At 23.1% G+C, this 19,445-nt stretch overlaps 5 protein-coding genes across 23 annotated transcripts in view; 2 read left to right on the top strand and 3 right to left on the bottom strand.

The window, feature by feature from the left end:
• Positions 1-19,445, top strand: part of LOC127289764 (glutamate-gated chloride channel) — a 100,880-nt gene that overhangs the window by 7,461 nt on the left and 73,974 nt on the right. Inside the window, exon 2 of one of the 19 annotated variants that reach the window (XM_051317910.1) lies at positions 15,424-15,477. The exons of the other annotated variants lie outside the window; for them this stretch is intronic. The gene's annotated coding sequence lies outside the window, so the exon portion shown is untranslated. The remainder of the gene's footprint in view (positions 1-15,423; positions 15,478-19,445) is intronic. 19 annotated transcript variants of the gene reach the window in all.
• Positions 1,856-19,159, bottom strand: LOC127289930 (uncharacterized). Its single transcript, XM_051318215.1, has 11 exons — positions 19,037-19,159; positions 17,944-18,665; positions 17,849-17,853; positions 17,572-17,639; positions 16,757-17,474; positions 15,087-15,136; positions 10,031-10,507; positions 9,878-9,943; positions 7,965-8,576; positions 5,956-6,102; positions 1,856-2,598 (listed from the first exon to the last, which is right to left on the bottom strand). Exons 1-11 carry the CDS (start codon positions 19,080-19,082, stop codon positions 1,856-1,858), a joined length of 3,654 nt encoding a protein of 1,217 aa, XP_051174172.1. The 5' UTR covers positions 19,083-19,159.
• LOC127289774 (trypsin-2-like) lies at positions 4,920-6,502 on the top strand. Its single transcript, XM_051317940.1, has 2 exons — positions 4,920-5,066; positions 5,614-6,502. The coding sequence occupies exons 1-2, from the start codon at positions 5,021-5,023 to the stop codon at positions 6,354-6,356; spliced, it is 789 nt and encodes a 262-aa protein (XP_051173897.1). The 5' UTR covers positions 4,920-5,020; the 3' UTR covers positions 6,357-6,502.
• Positions 7,676-9,517, bottom strand: LOC127289775 (vitellin-degrading protease-like). Its single transcript, XM_051317941.1, has 2 exons — positions 9,358-9,517; positions 7,676-8,576 (listed from the first exon to the last, which is right to left on the bottom strand). Exons 1-2 carry the CDS (start codon positions 9,401-9,403, stop codon positions 7,861-7,863), a joined length of 762 nt encoding a protein of 253 aa, XP_051173898.1. The 5' UTR covers positions 9,404-9,517; the 3' UTR covers positions 7,676-7,860.
• Positions 9,621-11,660, bottom strand: LOC127289773 (trypsin-1-like). The gene is made up of 2 exons (XM_051317939.1): positions 11,502-11,660; positions 9,621-10,507 (listed from the first exon to the last, which is right to left on the bottom strand). Exons 1-2 carry the CDS (start codon positions 11,560-11,562, stop codon positions 9,768-9,770), a joined length of 801 nt encoding a protein of 266 aa, XP_051173896.1. The 5' UTR covers positions 11,563-11,660; the 3' UTR covers positions 9,621-9,767.

The following is a 19,445-nucleotide window of genomic DNA, read 5'->3' as shown; positions in this document are numbered from 1 at the left end:
TTGTCTGATTAAAAATTGCTCTTACTACTTATAAAAATAAATTATTAGAATTTTTAACATGTCTGACTAAAACCGACTGTCACTACTTACATAAAAAATTACTAGAATTAAAAAGTGTTGTCCGACTAAAAATGACTGTTACTATTTAAATAAAAAGTTACTAAAATTTGAAACAGGTTGTCTGACTAAAAATAACTTTCTCTACTTAAAACAAAAATTAATATAAATTAAAAATGTTGTCTGACCAAAAATTGATGTTACTACTTATACAAATAAATTATTAGAATTTTTTACATGTCTGACTGAAATAGACTTTTACTACTTAGACAGAAAATTACTAGAATTCTAAACGTACTGTCTGACTAAAACCGACTGTCACTACTTACATACAAAATTACTTGAATTTAAAAGTGTTGCCTGACTAAAAATGACTGTCACTACTTACATAAAAAATTACTAGAATTTAAAAGTGTTGTCCGACTAAAAATAACTGTTACTAATTTTAAAAAAAGTTACTAAAATTTGAAACAGGTTGTCTGACTAAAAATAACTTTCTCTACTTAAATCAAAAATTAATATAAATTCAATATGTTGCCTGACCAAAAATTGCTGTTACTACTTATACAAATAAATTATTAGAATTTTTTACATGTCTGACTGAAATAGACTTTTACTACTTAGACAGAAAATTACTAGAATTCTAAACGTACTGTCTGACTAAAACCGACTGTCACTACTTACATACAAAATTACTTGAATTTAAAAGTGTTGCCTGACTAAAAATGACTGTCACTACTTACATAAAAAATTACTAGAATTTAAAAGTGTTGTCCGACTAAAAATAACTGTTACTAATTTCAAAAAAGTTACTAAAATTTGAAACATGTTGTCTGACTAAAAATAACTTTCTCTACTTAAACCAAAAATTAATTTAAATTAAAAATGTTGTCTGACTAAAAATTGATGTTACTACTTATATAAATAAATTACTAGAATTTTTTACATGTCTGACTAAAATAGACTTTTACTACTTATACAGAAAATTACTAGAATTCTAAACGTACTGTCTGACTTAAACCGACTATCACTACTTACATACAAAATTACTAGAATTTAAAAGTGTTGTCCGACTAAAAATGACTGTCACTACTTACATAAAAAATTACTAAAATTTAAAAGTGTTGTCCGACTAAAAATAACTGTTACTAATTTTAAAAAAAGTTACTAAAATTTGAAACAGGTTGTCTGACTAAAAATAACTTTCTCTCCTTAAATCAAAAATTAATATAAATTAAATATGTTGCCTGACCAAAAATTGCTGTTACTACTTATACAAATAAATTATTAGAATTTTTTACATGTCTGACTAAAATAGACTTTTACTACTTATACAGAAAATTACTAGAATTCTAAACGTACTGTCTGACTAAAATAAATTGTCACTACTTATACAAAAAAATTTTGAAGAATTTTAATCGTGTTGTCTGACTAAAAATGGCGTTTTCTACTTATACCAAATTTACAAAGAATAGATAAACATTGTGTTCAACTAAAACGTACTTTTACTACTGCTAACAAAATTAAAAAATTAGATACCGTTGTTTTCCGACAAAAACCCTAATTTGCTAACTATTTATGAAAATTACACAAAATCATTTTTTAGGCATATTTTATTTACTAACAAAAAAGAAAATGTTTTTTAAAAAACTAAACATTTTTAAATAAAATAGCTAGTTCCACAATTTTTTTTTCTTTTTTCAATATTTAATTAATAAATTCATCATTTTTCTTATAAATATGAAGAAAAAAAAATTAATTATCCTTTTTCTCCTTGATCATTAATATTTATATATATTTAAAGACCAGCATTTTTTACAATCCAATCATGATAACTACCAACTTCCGTGTAAACTCCAGGATATCCTTTTTTAGCGCATCCATTTCCCCACGATACAATACCAGCCAATCTTCCATTAACAGTCAATGGACCACCAGAATCACCTTGACATGAATCTTTTCCACCTTCAGGAAATGCAGCACATATTTGACCATTAGGTAAACCACCAAATGATTCATAAGCAATATTACATGACATTTTCCCAACAATTGGAATATTTACAGTTTGTAAAACACTTGGATTTGTTCCACTTTCAGATAATCGTCCCCATCCAGTAATTGTTGATTCAACACCTTCATTAACATTTTCATTTTGTTTAAAAAGTAAAATTGCTTGTCTTGTTGTGTCAAATTTTAAATTTGTTGCCAATTCCATTAATGCAATATCATCTTCTGGAACTCCATATTTATTAACTTTAAAATTTTCATGTCTAATAACTTTAACAATTGAATGTAAACTACCACCAGAATTCATTTTATTTGTACCGGCGCGAATTGTTACCGATTCAATTGGCATTGTTGAACAATGACCAGCTGTCAATATCCATTTATTGGAAATAATACTACCACCACAAAAACCAAAACCATAAGCTTGAAGGGAAACTTGATGGGGAACTTTTTCTATTGTCGTTGGTTCACCACCCACAATTCGTCCATTGGGAGTGAAGGGATTGATTCCAATTGGTCTTGATATTGGATCTCCTGTTTTTTTTTTTTTGAAAAAAAAAGAAAAAAAAGACAATGTACAAATCACATTTCTGAATTTATAACTAAATCTCTGTTTTTCTTTAGTAATAAAAGTTTTTTCTATTTCTTGAAAACAATAGAAAAATATTTTCAATATATAAATATATTTTTTTCTTATTCATTTTTAAAATATAATATACACTGAAAAAAATTTATTTCATTATCAAATATAATCGGTTATTAAATAATTTTTATTTCCATTAAATAATTTTTATTTCAATTAAATAATTTTTATTTTGTACCAAATAATTTTTATTTGTACCAAGTAGTTTTTATTTTTACCAAATAATTTTTATTTGAACAAATAAACTGCATTTAAATCAATTAAATAATTTTTATTTCAATTAAATAATTTTTATTTCAATTAAATAATTTTTATTTGTATATAAAATAATTTTTATTTGTATATAAAATAATTTTTATTTTGTACCAAATAATTTTTATTTGTACCAAGTAATTTTTATTTTTACCAAATAATTTTTATTTGAATCAAATAAACCAATAATTTCTATATTTGAAACAATATAATAATAATTGACTTAAAGAAAAATTATTTCGTTCAAGGAAATGTTTATTTGACAACAGTCAAGTAACCAATTATATTTGAATCAAATAAATTTTTTTTTCACTGCATGTGTATTTTTGGAAATTATAATTTTTGATAGAATCTAAAAATGGAGGAAAAAACTTGCCTAGCACGATAGCGAAGAAAATAGATGAAATAAAGTATCCCAACATCGTTACAGTGTTGAAAAAAAAACCAAATTCAGTGTTAAAATCACAATAATCAAATTGCTATTTTGACACTAAATTTGAGTTATATTCCATCAAGAACAACACTTTTTATTTTGACAATTATTGATAGTGACACATATAATTTACATTATCTTAATTTTGGATTAAATTTGATTTATAAATCTCTTTAGACATTTGTTTTGATTTGTTTTTTTTTTTTTTTTAATTATAGGATTGATGCATTCTTTAAACATCAATGATCGATTTCAGATTAAAATAGTCAACCTATTTTTATGTTTAAAAAAAAAAATTATATCCTTCTAAAATTTTCCTTATTTATTTCCTTCCTTCTTTTTTAACTAATTCATTGATGAAACTTAATTTATTTATTTAGCAAATTATTGTCTATTTTAATTTTTAGTTTTGTAATTAAGAGGGCAATTAATATGTAAAAATCCAAAGAGATGTACATGGAGAGAAATAATAAAGATATTATTATTTTATTAGCAAATTATTGACTAATTATCAAATTAGTTGAAAATTTTACTAATTCTTAGAGTTAATATTCAGAAAATTAATTTTTTTTTTGCTTTTATAAAAATTATTAATTATTATAAATACATTTCCTATTACTATTTATATCGGTGATTAATTATTAAAATTCTCATTATTCGTACATTCAACCGTTTTGTTTGAAGTACATATATACTATACAAAAAAAAAATACAAGATATGCATTTTCGTTCATCAGTTAAAAAAATAATTTCCGATTTATATCAAGATAATTTCAAGCTTATCTATAAAAAAGATCTTCTCCTATGCATTATTTAGTTGTATACTCATGTTTTACTATATATATATATATATATACAATTTAAGGTAATAAACAGTGAAAAAAATTTTTATTTAATTTAAATAATCAATTAGGTTTATCAAACAATTTTTTTTTAAATAATTAAATTAAATCATTTTTAATTGAAATAGAAAAATTGTTAGTTTAATTGCATTTTATTATACTTTTTTTTTGAAATTAAATTAAATTTTTGATAAAAGAAATGATAGAATATAAAAAATTTTATTATAAAATAATATAATAATATTATTATTATTATTTAAATAATTAAATTATTATTTTGCCAACAGCCTATATAATGGTCAGTGGTGAATATATTATACAAATTTTAATGTTAAAATTCAGTGGATAAAGGATATGAGACAAAATAAAGTTAAATGATTAATTAGTTTAATTATAATTTACAAGTTGATAATTGCATTTAATAAATAATTTATTAGTTGCATGCGTACATACAATGTTATTGATTATGATTATATTAATATTTCATGAATCAAAAAATGAGTGCGAATATATATATATATATATATATATATATATATATATATATATATATATATATATATATATATATATGTAGACTTTCTTTGATTGATTGTTTTGCAAATCTATATATATATATTAAAATTTAATTCAATTCTGAAAATGATTTTACAATTTATAGCTATCTTTTTGATGGTGATTAATTGTTTTCTATCAATCACAAAATTGGATTACAAATTCAGTATAAATTTCACATTATTTTCAATGAGAAACAACAAGTGAACTTTCAACAGTGCTTAATACAACATGTTGGGATATTTTGTACTTTCTTTTCTTCTGGCAATTTCTAATGGTTAGTTTTTCAAAAAAAGAAAAAAAAAATTAATAGATTAATTACCGTTTTTTCTATATTTAAATAAATCAATCACTGTTTAAATATTAAAATAAAATAAATTTTTTTTATTAAAATAATATTATTATTAATAATTAATAATATAATAATATTACGATTCTGTTTTTTATTTGTAAATAAATCAATCTTCCCATGAATATTAATAATATATAATTTAATTAATAATTTTTGTCTAATTTCAAATTCATGTTCGATGCTAACAAATTTTGTAAAATTAGTATTCCTCAGAATTATATAATGAATATATTAATATTCCCTTGGATTTTATATAAAATAACATGCAAAATTAATTATAGTCGTGAAATGGTTTATGAATATCGATTATTAAATTCTAGAAGTGTTGCAAATTATTTATTTATTATTAAATTTTATTTTTTATTTTCTAGTTTTAGTAAAATTTTCATTTTTTCTAAAAATTGGATAATTTTTTAATAATTTTAATATAGAAAATAAATTAACAAAATTCTGTTTTTTTTTCCGAAAACAGCGGATCCAATTCGTGATTTTGTTGGTATAAATCCATTTACACCAAATGGACGTATAGTTGGTGGAAATCCAACAACAATTGAAGAAGTACCCTATCAGGTTTCACTGCAAGCTTATGGTTTTAGTTATTGTGGTGGTAGTATAATTTCTGAAAATTGGATTCTAACAGCTGGACATTGTACAAAATATCCCAGTCAATGGATTAATGTTCGTTCGGGAAGTACAAATTTTAATACAGGTGGTACATTACATCCAGTTGCAAAAGTAATTCAACATGAAAATTTTAAGACAAATAAATTTGGAATTCCCGAATATGATGTGGCATTAATTCAATTAAAAACACCATTGGAATTGGGTGCAACAAGAAAGCCAATACAATTATTTGAACAAGGTGAAGAGGCTATTGAGGGTTCATTGGCAACAATAACCGGCTGGGGTACAATAAAACAAGGTGGTAAAACATCAGAAGTTTTAAGAACAGTTGATGTTCCTGTTGTTTCAAAATCAGTTTGTCATGAGGCTTATAAAAGATTTGGTGGTTTACCTGAGGGTCAAATATGTGCCGCTTATCCACAAGGTGGAAAAGATGCATGTCAAGGTGATTCAGGTGGTCCAATGACAATTGGTGGAAAATTAGCTGGTATTGTCTCATGGGGTAATGGATGTGCCAAAAAAGGATATCCAGGTGTTTATACAGAAGTTGCTGCCTATAAAGATTGGATCATTAAGAATGCTGGTCTTTGATCAAAAAAAAAATTTTTTTTTCATATTTATATAGAATATGAATTTATTAATATATAAAATGAGAAAACAAAAAATTGTAGCATCTAAAAATTTTTAGCTTCCAATCTAAAAATGAATGGATGTCGTTTGAAAAAATATTTTTTATAAAACACTCTTTTTTGTTAATAAATGAAATAATTAAAAGAAACGATTTTTTTTATTTGGTTTCATTAGTTTTTTAGTCAGACAAATATTTATTATTAGATATGTGATTTAAATATTTATATATATATATACAAAAAAAGAAGTTAAATTCAATTTTATAAATTCTTGAAAAATGGAATATTTGGACATTCATTTTTATCGGAGAACGAATTTAAGTGAAATTAGATCTTTTCATTTAAGTAGTTCAGTTAATTCTGGATGATAGATGGGATTATGAAAATATTAGAAAAAAAATAAATCACTAAAAGATGAAATACTCTTTTTATGAAATTTTATTTGAAATAAGATTTTAAAATATTGAAATTTTGCAGTATTTTTTTTTTAATAATAAAGTATTTTTTATTATAAAATATACATAAAAAAATGTATTTTGAATTAACCTTTGAGAAAAATAAAAATTGGAGCATAATTATAATAATTGTTATCGAATTTCTACTTGAGTTATTTCAAATAAAAAAAAACTGCTATTTTATTAATAGGATTTAAAATAAACACTTTCTTCATCAAATGACTCCTTTTTTTTTTAAATTTTGTAACAATAAACAGCTTCACTGCAGTGAAAGAAAAATAAGTTTCACACAATCTTATCTTTCAAGAAAACGACGCCAGACGAAAGTCCTTTTAACGATCAAAAAAGAGACCACCAAAATCATTCTGGCTTATGTTCTCACCAACCGAAATAATCCAAGAATTGTGCCAAGATTTATTTAGTTTTTTTTTTTTTCTTTTAAATTTTCGTATAAAATAAAAATTTAAAATTAATTTGATATTCACAATCGATTACAAATAAATTTTATCCCTATTATAGTCAGAAAATGGAGAACAAGACATATTTCTCATGTAAATTATTAATTTAACAATTTTTTATATTCTTTCATTATCTTAATGGCAAACTGAAATATTTTCTCTCTCTATATATAAGAAAATAATGTTATCTTGAGCACGTGTGCGATTCGCATCGAAAATTTCGTTACGCTCGAATAAATCATTTAATCTAATCAGACTTTATTGATCGGCTTAGGTCACTCGAGGCGATTTTCTTCTACTTGCAAAAATATAATTTCAATGTTGAAATTAAAAAAAAAAATCTCGATCAAAAATGGTATTAATCAAAATACAATTATAATAATTTTTATTGAAAATTTATTTACAGAAATTTGATTTTTTTACACTAGTGACTAAACTTAATTTAAAATTATAATCTTAATTGAAGAAAATCTAAATGCTCTTCAAATTTTGTACTTGAAATTTATACTTTGGTATTGTTTTTTCTTTTTTTTTTTTTTTTTCTTAAGTTTTCTTATAGTCCAGAATGTTTTTCGATCCAATCTCTGTAATGTGAAACTTCAGTATAAACACCAGGCATTTTTGGTCTTGCACAACCTACACCCCATGAAACAATACCAGCAAGAGAATTTCCAACAACATAAGGACCACCAGAATCACCTTGGCATGCATCTTTACCGCCTTGTGGTAATGCGGCACAAATTTGTCCATCAGGAATTCTACCCATAAATGAATATTGTTGTTGGCATGATTTTTTACTAATAAGTGGCACAATAACACCTTGTAATTTTCTTGGTGCTAATCCACCTTCAGTGAGTCTTCCCCAACCGGAAACTAAACCATTAAGACCAGCTGCTAATGTTTTTCCTTTGCCCATAAGTTTAATTGTTTGACGAGTTGCGTCCAATTGAAATGGTGGATCAACTTTCATTAGTGCAATATCATTAGCCAAAATTCCATCAATTGTACCAAAGTTTTCATGATTGATAACTTCAATTACATTATGTTCGCTACCATTTTTATAAATATAACTTGAACCAGCTCTAATTGTATATGCATCAGTATTATATCTTGAGCAATGTCCAGCGGTGAGAATATAATTTTCCGAAATTATAGAACCACCGCAAAAAAAGTTTCCTCTCATATATAAACTCACTTGATATGGTGCATTTGTGATGTCTATCTCGTCACCGCCAACAATTTTTCCATCGAGTCGAAGGAATGGACTCGCTGTAAATAGAAAAATGAGATTATTTTTTTTTTTAGTGAAAAAAAGAAGAAGAAAATAATTGAAATTTAAATTTTAGTTAAATAAATTCTTAATTTTATGTTAACAAAAGAATTAAGGCCTTTTGTGTGCGTGAAATTTGTTGAAAAAAAGTTTTATTTACAAAAAAAAAATTAATTTGTTATAAATAAATTTTATTTAATTTCAATTAAAATTTTTATATGCGCTAAATAAAATTTGTACTGAATAAAATTTTCGTGTTAAATAAAAATTTATTTGTGCCAAATTAAAAATTGTTTATTTTTAAAACAAAATTATTAGGCTCTAAGAGAAATATATTTTTTATTTAATTCAAATAAAAAATAAAGTATAAAATAAAATTTCTACTTTCTTGCGAATGTTTAATTATTTAAGAATATTTATTAAAAACAATTTAGAAATTTTATTTTATTTATAAAATTCTTATATAAACAATAATAAGGCAAAATAAGAAAATTGTAACAGATTAATCAGTTAAGAAAAAAATATTTCTTTTTTTTTTCATATCCAATAGTTTTTATTAAACAATTATGAATAAACTTTTTTCGTTTATTTAATTAATTTTTTAAACGCAATTTAAAAAAAAAAAAAATCGACAATATTATTAAAAAATATAAAAATTTGTTTTTGCCTTTATTTATTAATTTTCTTACAATTATTAATAAATATTTGTTAAAAAATTTATTTAAATAATTTTTTTTTCTATTATCATTTAGTGAATAAAATAAAAGAAATAAAACTCACCACTAGCGAGGACGAAAAAACTAACGAAGCAAAGAAATTTAAACATTTTTAATGGCAACTACTTAATAAAAGTGAAGAACAACTGAAATTATTCCCTTTTTATATAAAATTGTTATCTTCAATGAAATTTGATTCACAAATTATCAATATGTAATTTAATCTATTAAATCTAATCATTCTCCTTGACTGAGAATTTTAGATGATTATTTATTTGTACGTGATTTATGAATAAATATGATTAAAGTAAAAAAAAAAAATTAAAAAAATCTATTGCATATTTTTTTAATACACAAATATAATGAAATTTTATAATTTCTTTTTTTTTATAATTAACAATTTACAAATAAATTAAATAAATAATAAATAATGATTTTTAACCATCAGGTTTTTTTAGATTATAATTTTTTCTTTTAAAATTTCAAATTCGTATTTTTCTCAATCCAATCAATGTAATAAGCCACATGGGTATAAACTCCAGGAAGTGCAGCTCTTGCACAACCTATGCCATATGAAACAATACCCGTAAGTTGTCCATGAACAACCATTGGACCACCAGAATCACCATGACATGAATCTTTACCACCCTCTGGATAACCAGCGCATATTTGACTCATAAAAATTATATTCTCAATATCCTCATAATTATTATTATATTGCTGTTGGCATAATTCACGACTAATTATCGGTACACGTACAGCTTGAAGATTTAATGATAATTCACCATTCTCAATGGTATCACCCCAACCAGTGATTAATGCAATATCGCCAATTTTTAAAATTTCACTATTTTTCAAAAGTCCAATTGGCTGACGAAATTTGTCTAATGATAATAATGGATAAATTTCAATGAGAGCAATATCATGTTCCATTGTTGATTCATTGTACATTTCATGAATTATTACATTAATTGCAATATGAAAACTACCACCAATTTTTAATTCACTTGATCCAGCTTGTATAATTAGATTATTATTATTGACAATATCAGCTAAACAATGCCCTGCTGTGATTATATATTTTATAGAAATTATTGTTCCACCGCATATAAATGAATATCCATTGAATATACCAATTTGATATGGTGCATCTTTAATATCAATATTGTAACCATTGACAATTCTTTCATTATAATCGTAAATTATTTGCCTTGCTGCAAATAATACAAAAATTTATTAATCATTTTTATTATGGAAAAAAAATTAAAAAGTACTGAAAAATTAAAAAAATAATTATTTATTACATCCAGAGAAATGTTTTATTTGAATCAAATATAATATATAATAAAACGTATATATTTGTCTCACAGCCTACACTCAGAGAAATGGTATATTTGTCTCCTACTAACTCATTTATTTGTTGCAAATATATTTTATTTCATTGAAATAAAAAATTTATTTGAGCCAAAGAAAAATTTATTTCTGATAAATAAAATTTTTATTTTCGCCAAATAAATAATTTAGTAGGCTCTGAGACAAATATACATTTATTTAACTCAAATATATTTTATTTGGTCCAAATAAATCATTTTTCTGGGTGTACTAGTATATTTTTTTGGTGTAAATAAAATTATCTCACAGAAAATTAAAAGGCATTAAAATAAGCTGCAACGCTTCTTATTTTAATCCAATTTTGCTTATTTTAATACCAAAATAGATTAAAATAAGCAAAATTGGATTAAAATAAGAAGCGTTGCAGCTTATTTTAATGACTTTTAATTTTCTGTGCTATTTAAATCAAATAAATATTTATTAGGCTGCGGAACAAATATATCATTTCTCTGTGTGTAAAAAGTGATAAAAATTAGGTACTTAATTAGATTATTTTATTAAATTAATTAAAAATAAATTATTATTTATTACTATATTATTATTATATTGTTATTGTATTATAATTGTATTATTATTATATTATTAAAATCAAACAAATTGTGACTTTTTTTTTTATTTTAGTTCAAAAAAAAATTTTAAAAAAACTTATTTTTATTTTAATTATTTTTTCAATATAATTAAATTATTTTGTATTATTATTGGAATAGAGTATGATAAAAAATAAAATAATTAATTGCAAAAAGTGCAAAAAAATAGTTTAGTATGAAAATAATAAATTCCATTTATATAGCATTAAAAAAAAAAGAAAAAACTTACCATTTGTTGAAAATATACCAAATAATCCAATTATTAAGAGAAACTTAAACATATTTTTCATTTTATATATTGTTTAGATTTTGAAAGTGTTAGTGTTTAGTGAATCGTTCTTGTAAGGTATTTACACTGTAAGGTATTTCACGTATAACTGAAAATCAATGGAAAATTAAATTCTCCAAACCTGTCTCGAATTTATAAAACTTCTTTCATTGATATTGTGTTTGTGTGTTTATATTTTTTTTCGTTTTATATAGGCATTTAATTGATATTATATATTGTATATATATATATATATATATATATATATATATATATATATATATATTAATTTAAACTTATAGATCAATAAAGAAAACAATTTAATTCAATTAACAAAAAAAAAAATATTTATTTTGTGTAAATAAATATTTATTCAGCTTTTGGAGGAATATATATTTCTTTTTTGCCTAAATGAGAATTTTAAATTCCTATATCTTTATGTGAAAGAAGTTTTATTTCTAGACGGGAGGAAATTTAGGTTTGGCACATCCTCTGTGTCCCAAAACACTATTGCGCAGCCAATGGACCATTTACAATTTTAAAGGACCACCGGAATCTCCCTGGCACGAATTCTTTATGCCATTTATAAAGGACAAGAGACACAAAATTTGACCGTTAGGAATCCCTCCAAATGCTTCGTCATAAGCTGAATTGCAATTTTTTTTTTTTTCCCCTCCATGAGAATAGTCACAGTTTGAAGAATATATGCATCAGATTTGCCCCACGGAAATTGCTCTCCATCCGGTGATATTTGCCAATGTTCCATGAGCGATATCATTATCTTGATTAAAAAAAAAAAAAAAAGTTGACAATTCTTTTTTGTCACAAAAACAAGAGTTTTTTTTTTTATCAAAAAAGGAATATTTAATTTTTGGTGTTACGATTTTTAAAAAAAAGGTTTTTGATGTAAAACAAGTTTATGTTATAAAATATAAAAATAAAGAGATTCCACCTTTTTTGTGTACTGATTCGTATATAAGCTGAAAAGAGATAATCATTTTCTGTCTGCGATAATCCACACATAGTGGGCAGCTGTAATGATCCAATTTTCCGAAATGTTATTGCCTCGCATTCACATTATAATTCCAAAACCGAGAACTTGCATTTGATATGGAAATTTTTTTTATAATATGCTGATCGTGTCTCAACCATCACACACACCATTCGTCCATTGGGAGTCGAACGACTTACTTCAACGATGAAAATTTACGACTTTCATTTGGACTATTTGAAATAATAGTTTTTCATTTATATATATATATATATTATATTCATAAAGAGCGAAACAAAAAGATTTTTGATTTTTAAAACAAAAATAACTTTTTGGAAAAAATATTTTTTTTATAATTAAAAAAAATTATTATTTTCGTATTTCAAAAAAAAGATGAAATCTGAATCTGATATTAATTATTTAAATAAATTAGTAGATGATATATTGAATTCTCATGTCAAATTGTATAAGAAGTTTATATATATAAATGGATCGATTTTGTTTTTTATGGACTTTTTTTTTTAATATTATTAAAATTAACAAGATTTCACTTGATGAGTAATTCATTTGCGAGGTAGATTCCATTTTCTTTTTCACTGAACTTATCGCAGTGTGTTGTCGAGATGGAAAAATATGATTGAAAGCAAGAGAAATTGGAACATTTTATCGTATTGAACCACTTTCTTTTTTTTTATCGTTTTTTAATTCTAAAAAATAACGAGAATTTATAAAGCATAGTGCATATATATTTTTGTCATCTATATATGTAACATAACAATCAATTATATAATAATAAAATGCTTGATCTGTCCTTCTGTCCTAACTTGAAGTTGGCCTTTTCTGATATTACGTGTTTTTTTTTCAATAGTAATCTTATGACGTGTCAAATTTTGACAATTCTTTTTCTCATTTTTGCCAAAGTTGTATAATTGTGTTTCCAAATTTCGGAATAAGTTTCTTTAAAATTTCAAATTCGAAAATTCAATTCACGAAGCTGAAATACACAACGTTTACCAACGAAATTTTTTTTAAAGTTGTATATTGATTCAAAAATTGTACAAAAAATTTATGATGAGAAAAAAGATGCGCCAGAAAATTTCGTACAAGATAGTAATTTGAAAAAAATTTATTTTTAAAAATTTATTTTTAAGGTACCAGAGGCCAACGAATACCTATTAAATATTAATTATAAAAACACAGGCCTCGAATCAACTTAAAGACACAAAAAAAAGTCGATTTAGTCGATTTATATTCCAAAAAAAAAGTGGATTTGTTTTTTATTTTAACAAAAATATTTTACAAATTTTTAAATAAAAAATTTTTTTTTTTTAATAATAATCCTTTTCGAAGGGTTAAAGTTAAAATTTTTAGAAATAATTAAATTTCAAAAGATATTTTGTTAATTTTCAAACAATTATTAAATTTTACAGAACTAAAAATAATTTATCAAACAATTTTTGGAAAACATTTTTTAAATTTAATTGAATTTTCAAAGATTTAAAATTGAGATTTTTGAAATTAATTGAAACTTTAAGTGATTTTTAATTAAAATTTTAGATGATTTCACTAAAAATTTATTAGAAAATGCGGACAAAATACAATAATTTGAAAATAATTTTTAATTGAAAAATGATTTTAGATAGTTGAATTTTCAAAGAATATTATTAAAATAGTTAAAAATAATTGAATTTCCTTAGAGTTATAATTGAAATTATTAAATTTCAAAAAAAAAAAATTTTCGATGGAAAATTTTAGGAATAATTAAATTTTAGATGCTTCTAAATTCAAATTATTATAAATTCAATTAATTTTGAATTCAAATTTTTGAGAATAATGAAATTTTATTTGATTTTAAATTGAAAATTTTTGGGAAATAATTGAATTTTAATTGAAATTTTGGATAATAATTTAATTGAAGTTCGTTTTTGATTAAAAATTTGGATAATTAATTTTGAATAGAAGTTTTAGAAAATAATTGAATTTTATTTAATTTTAAATTGAAAACTTGGTAAATAATTAAATTTTAAATTGAAAATTTTGAATAATTATTGGATTTTTAATTGATTTTGAATTAAAATTTCGGGTAATAATTGAATTTTAGTTTATTTTGAATTGAAATTTTTAAAAAATAATTCAATTTTATTGTGATATTTTTTTTAAATTATAAACAATTGTTAAATTTCATAAAAATTTTAATTGAAAAAATAATTTTGATATAATTGAATTTGTGATTTCATTAAAATTATTAAAAATAATTAATTTAGTGAAGAATCATTTTAGTTCAAAATTTGTTAAATAATTGAATTGAAGAAGATCTGAAGAAGATATAAATTTTATACTAAAAAAATGTATTTTATTTACATTTTTTTCAAATGAAAAAAAAAATGTCGCATTTTATTAAAATAAGTCGATAAAAGTTATCCAAGAATGAAAATATTTTCAAAAAATATATTTTATCGTTAAAAAGTACAAAAAATTTACTAAAAAAAAAAGAAAAAATTTAGTAATTTCAATTTGTATATATATATTTATTTTCCTAATATTTTCGACATTACATTTATATTTTTCAGTTTTATCCTTGACGAAATTAGTGTGTATAATATACCTAAACAGCGTAATTATTTCACCTTAATTAGAGTAATTCCCGTTAAGCAAATGTTCGGAAACGTTTTGAAATCGTAAACATTTAGAGGCGAGTAAAATTATATTTTGTAATATAAACAATGTTTAATTATCCTATACAACTTTAAAAAAAAAAAAAGTTTTTATTTATTTTATATTACAAAGTTTTGTAAGAGTTAAGGGAAATGAATAAAGTTAAACAATAATTAAAATTATTCAACTTATAATTTAAACATAAAACTAAAATATTATCTTTTTCTTTTGTTTCAGGTGAGTTTCATTCAGCTTGAATAATATTATAATTAGAAGAAAATAAAGGAACTGGTAATGTAGAAACTAAAGTATAATTATTCAAATAAATTATTTATCCAACATATACAATATTAATTATATTCATGATAATTATTTTTCATTTATTCGGAGCAATTAATAATTTATTTCATTATTATTATTAATAATTATTATTGTTGATCAATAATTTCTCCTTTCTATATTCAATAATTTATTTAAAAAATACAATAAATATTTATTATTTAATAATTAATTAATAATAATTAATGAGAATTAATAATTATAATAATATACTATTGGTAATTAGTAAATTAAGTCATTTTACAGAAACAGAATTTATTTTCTATATTTATAATTTAATTGAAACTTTTGTTTCCCTTTGAGACAATAATCCCTTTGCAACTATTCTCGAGTTATCCATCAATAACCTAAAGGTCCATCAGAATTATCCTAAGCATCTTTTATCTCACGGTAAATGTATCTGCATCCTGGGAATCTTATTGTTTGAAACAAATTACTATTTCTTAACATTTACTTTTTTGTTTAACAAAGTGCAAAAATTTTATTTTCCAAAGAATTTTTTTTTTTTTTTTTTTTTTATTAAAAGAAAAGAAATTTTTTTAAACTTTTACATCTGTTCTTATATAAAAATTTTATTTAGAGTAATTAATTATATAAATTAACAAACAAAAGTTATGTTTTCGTTTATTGTGATGATTTATAATTTGCGAACGATCCTCTGTTTTTGGACAATAAATTTTGTTATGTTGAAAACGGAAATACAGTTTGTAGCTGTCAAAATATATGTACTGGAAATTATGCTTCCACCACAGTTATGTCGATCATCATTTCGATCAAAATTGACTTATGGTGGGGAACTTACTCGATTGAAATTTCCATGCGACCAATTATTCGACCATCACTATTTCCAATTGCGTCAATTCGAATAAATTTCATTATTGTTATTATGAATAAAATTTGTTTTCACATAAACGTAAACAATGTTTATTATAAAATGTATAATAAAAATTTTTTTTTAATTATTATTAATTAGGAATAATTATTAATAATAAAATAATTGTTATAAATTAATATAGATAAATGATCATTGTTCTTGGTGAGGACAACAAAAATAAAAAGCAATTGTTATTAAAAACAATTTATTAGAAAAAATATTAATATTCTCAATAATTATTATATAAACATATAAATAAATAATTTAATAAAATTATCATAAATCATAATAATTTAAATAAATAATATAAAAAAAAAATTTGAAATAAATTAAAATAATTTTGTATATACAATTTACATTTGAATAATTTCGTTTATCCATTCAGTGTAATGAGCAACTTCAACATAAACACCAGGAAAATTTTTTCTGGCACAACCAATTCCCCATGAAACAATACCAGCTAATCGACCATTAATTGTTAATGGACCACCTGAATCACCTTGACATGCATCTTTACCACCATTTGCATGTGCAGCACAAATTTCACCTTTTGAAATACCACCAAGACTTTTATAAGCCATATCACATTTTTGTTTTGTTATCATTGGTATAAATACACCTTGTAATAATTTTGGAGTTTTTCTCAAATTTTCAATTGTTCTACCCCATCCAGTGACAAATGCAATACTTCCCGGTAAAATTTCTTCTCTCGAATTAAAAAGTGGCACTGCCGCTTGTTTTTTATTAAATTCAAAATGTGGCGTCACTTCAATTAATGCAATATCGGGTATTTTTTTTTCAATTATTCTCGTTGTTTTATATTCAATAAATCTCACTGTTTGATGAATTTTTGTATTATTATTATGAATTTCAGCACTTCCAGAGTGAATAAAATAATTTTTTACATCTCTATTGGCAATACAATGTTTTGCCGTTAGGACATAATTTTTTGAAATTATACTACCACCACATAAAAATCTATCGTCCACAAATAAACTAACTTGATAGGGAGCTAGTTCAATTGGAATATCTTTGCCTCCAACTATTCTACCGTCCAGATATCGTGTTGGACTCGCTAAAAAAAGAGGATAATTTTAAATTAATTTTTAATGAAATTTTATTCAAAAAATATTAATTCTATAAAAAATTTCCATTTCCAAAAATAAACTTACCAGCGATGAATGTCAATAAAACAAGACTCACAATTATTCTCAACATGTTTGACTTGTAAGAAGGCACACTTAATTGTCAAATATATTTAATCAAATTTTATTTATACTTGCAAAAAATCTCGATTAATATAATTATTAATATAAAATTAATCTAATCTAGAAATAATTATCATATTTTTGTGACAATAAAAACGAGATATTAAAAAATCGTAATTAATAACCAGAATTCTAAAAATTTTAATTACATATTTGATAAGATTTCTGTGCATCAATTTACAAAATCTTTTTTCACATTCTAAAAATAACTCCCCTTTTTTTAGAGATTGAATTATCTATTTTTATTCAAACAATATAAATACAAAAAAAATATTATTTTCCTTTACTTTTAAAATATCTAATGTTTTGTTGAATCCAATCGGCGAAATAAGCGACTTCGGTATAAACTCCGGGATTACCAATCACACCGCAACCACTTCCCCAGGAAACAATACCAATCAATTGATCATTGAATGTCAATGGACCACCGGAATCGCCCTGACATGAATCTTTACCACCTTTAATGTTCATTGCACAAATTTGACCTTTAGGAAATGTTTCCAATATTTGATAGGCTTTTTTACATTCTTTTTTACTCAACATTGGCACATTAACTGCTTCGAGATAAATTGGAGTGGTGATAGTACGTGTTCTACCCCAACCGCTTACAAGTGCTTTACTACCAATGGGAATTTCTTTTTTCATTGTATTAAGAGAAATTGGCTCACGTGTCTCATCAAATTTAAAAAAAGGTCTCACTTCTAATAAGGCAATGTCATTATATGGTGAACCACTATCGGTGAAACTAATATTATGTCTGATAATATTAATAATCTGATGTATACTACCGCCTTCATTACAATTTGATGAACCAGCACGAATTCTATAAATTTTTGGTATTAATTCAAAAACACAATGCGCTGCTGTTAGGACAAAATTTTTTTCAATAATACTCCCACCACAATGATGTCTTGTGTATTTTTGTAAGCTCACTTGATATGGTACTTTTGTTATTTCAATTTTTTCACCACCAATTATTCGACCATTGAGATTTTTTCCTGAAATTAGAAAAAAAAAAAAAATTATAATAAATAATTTTAAAAAAAAATCGAACATTCTGATTTTATGTTTTTTTTTCTTTTTTAGAGAAAAAGAAGAGTATTTTTCGCCCCTTATTTTTTCTCTCTCGCGTCTCTTGTGAAATTTATTAGAGATTGTCCGAGTTGACTTGTTTTTCTCTTTGGAAAATTTATCTCTGCGGTGACATTTTTTTTTTTTTTTTCTTTGCAACTAATACGTGCAGTAAAATGGGAAAATAGTTTTACAATGTAAAATATTTGTAAAATAAGAGAGAAATAGAATTTTTTGAGGGGAGACAGGAAAAAAGGGAGAAAACTATTTGAAAAATTAAAATTTTAATAGTACTTGCCAATTACAACAGCTATAAAGATACTAATTAAAAAAAATCGTATCATGATGATTAATATTGCAATGAAATGTAAACAATTAAGAGGAGAAAAAACTTCACAAGTGTCTTTTATATACTCTCGAAGCGTTCTAAATCATTTATTGAATTAAGATATCAATTTTTCCATTTTATAGACGTATCAAAAAAGGAGCATTATTAAAAAAATAATTAAAATAAATACGAGAATTAAAATTATTAAAATAATTTATAATAAATTAATATTATTATTCAAAATTAGTGAAACTGTTCATAAATCTAATCATAGGAAGTATTTATTAAAATTGATTTATACTTATTATTTTACTTATATTTTTTTATTATATTTATTTTTTAAATTTATTTTTTGAATCTATTTTTTGAACCTATTTTA

The sequence above is a fragment of the Leptopilina boulardi genome, unplaced genomic scaffold (assembly GCF_019393585.1).
Source record: "Leptopilina boulardi isolate dan_hultmark-lab unplaced genomic scaffold, ZJU_Lbou_2.1 LbouV2_51, whole genome shotgun sequence".
Lineage (NCBI taxonomy): Eukaryota > Metazoa > Arthropoda > Insecta > Hymenoptera > Figitidae > Leptopilina > Leptopilina boulardi.
The sequence above is the reverse complement of the archived record's forward strand: the minus strand, read 5'-3'. Positions and strand labels throughout refer to the sequence as shown.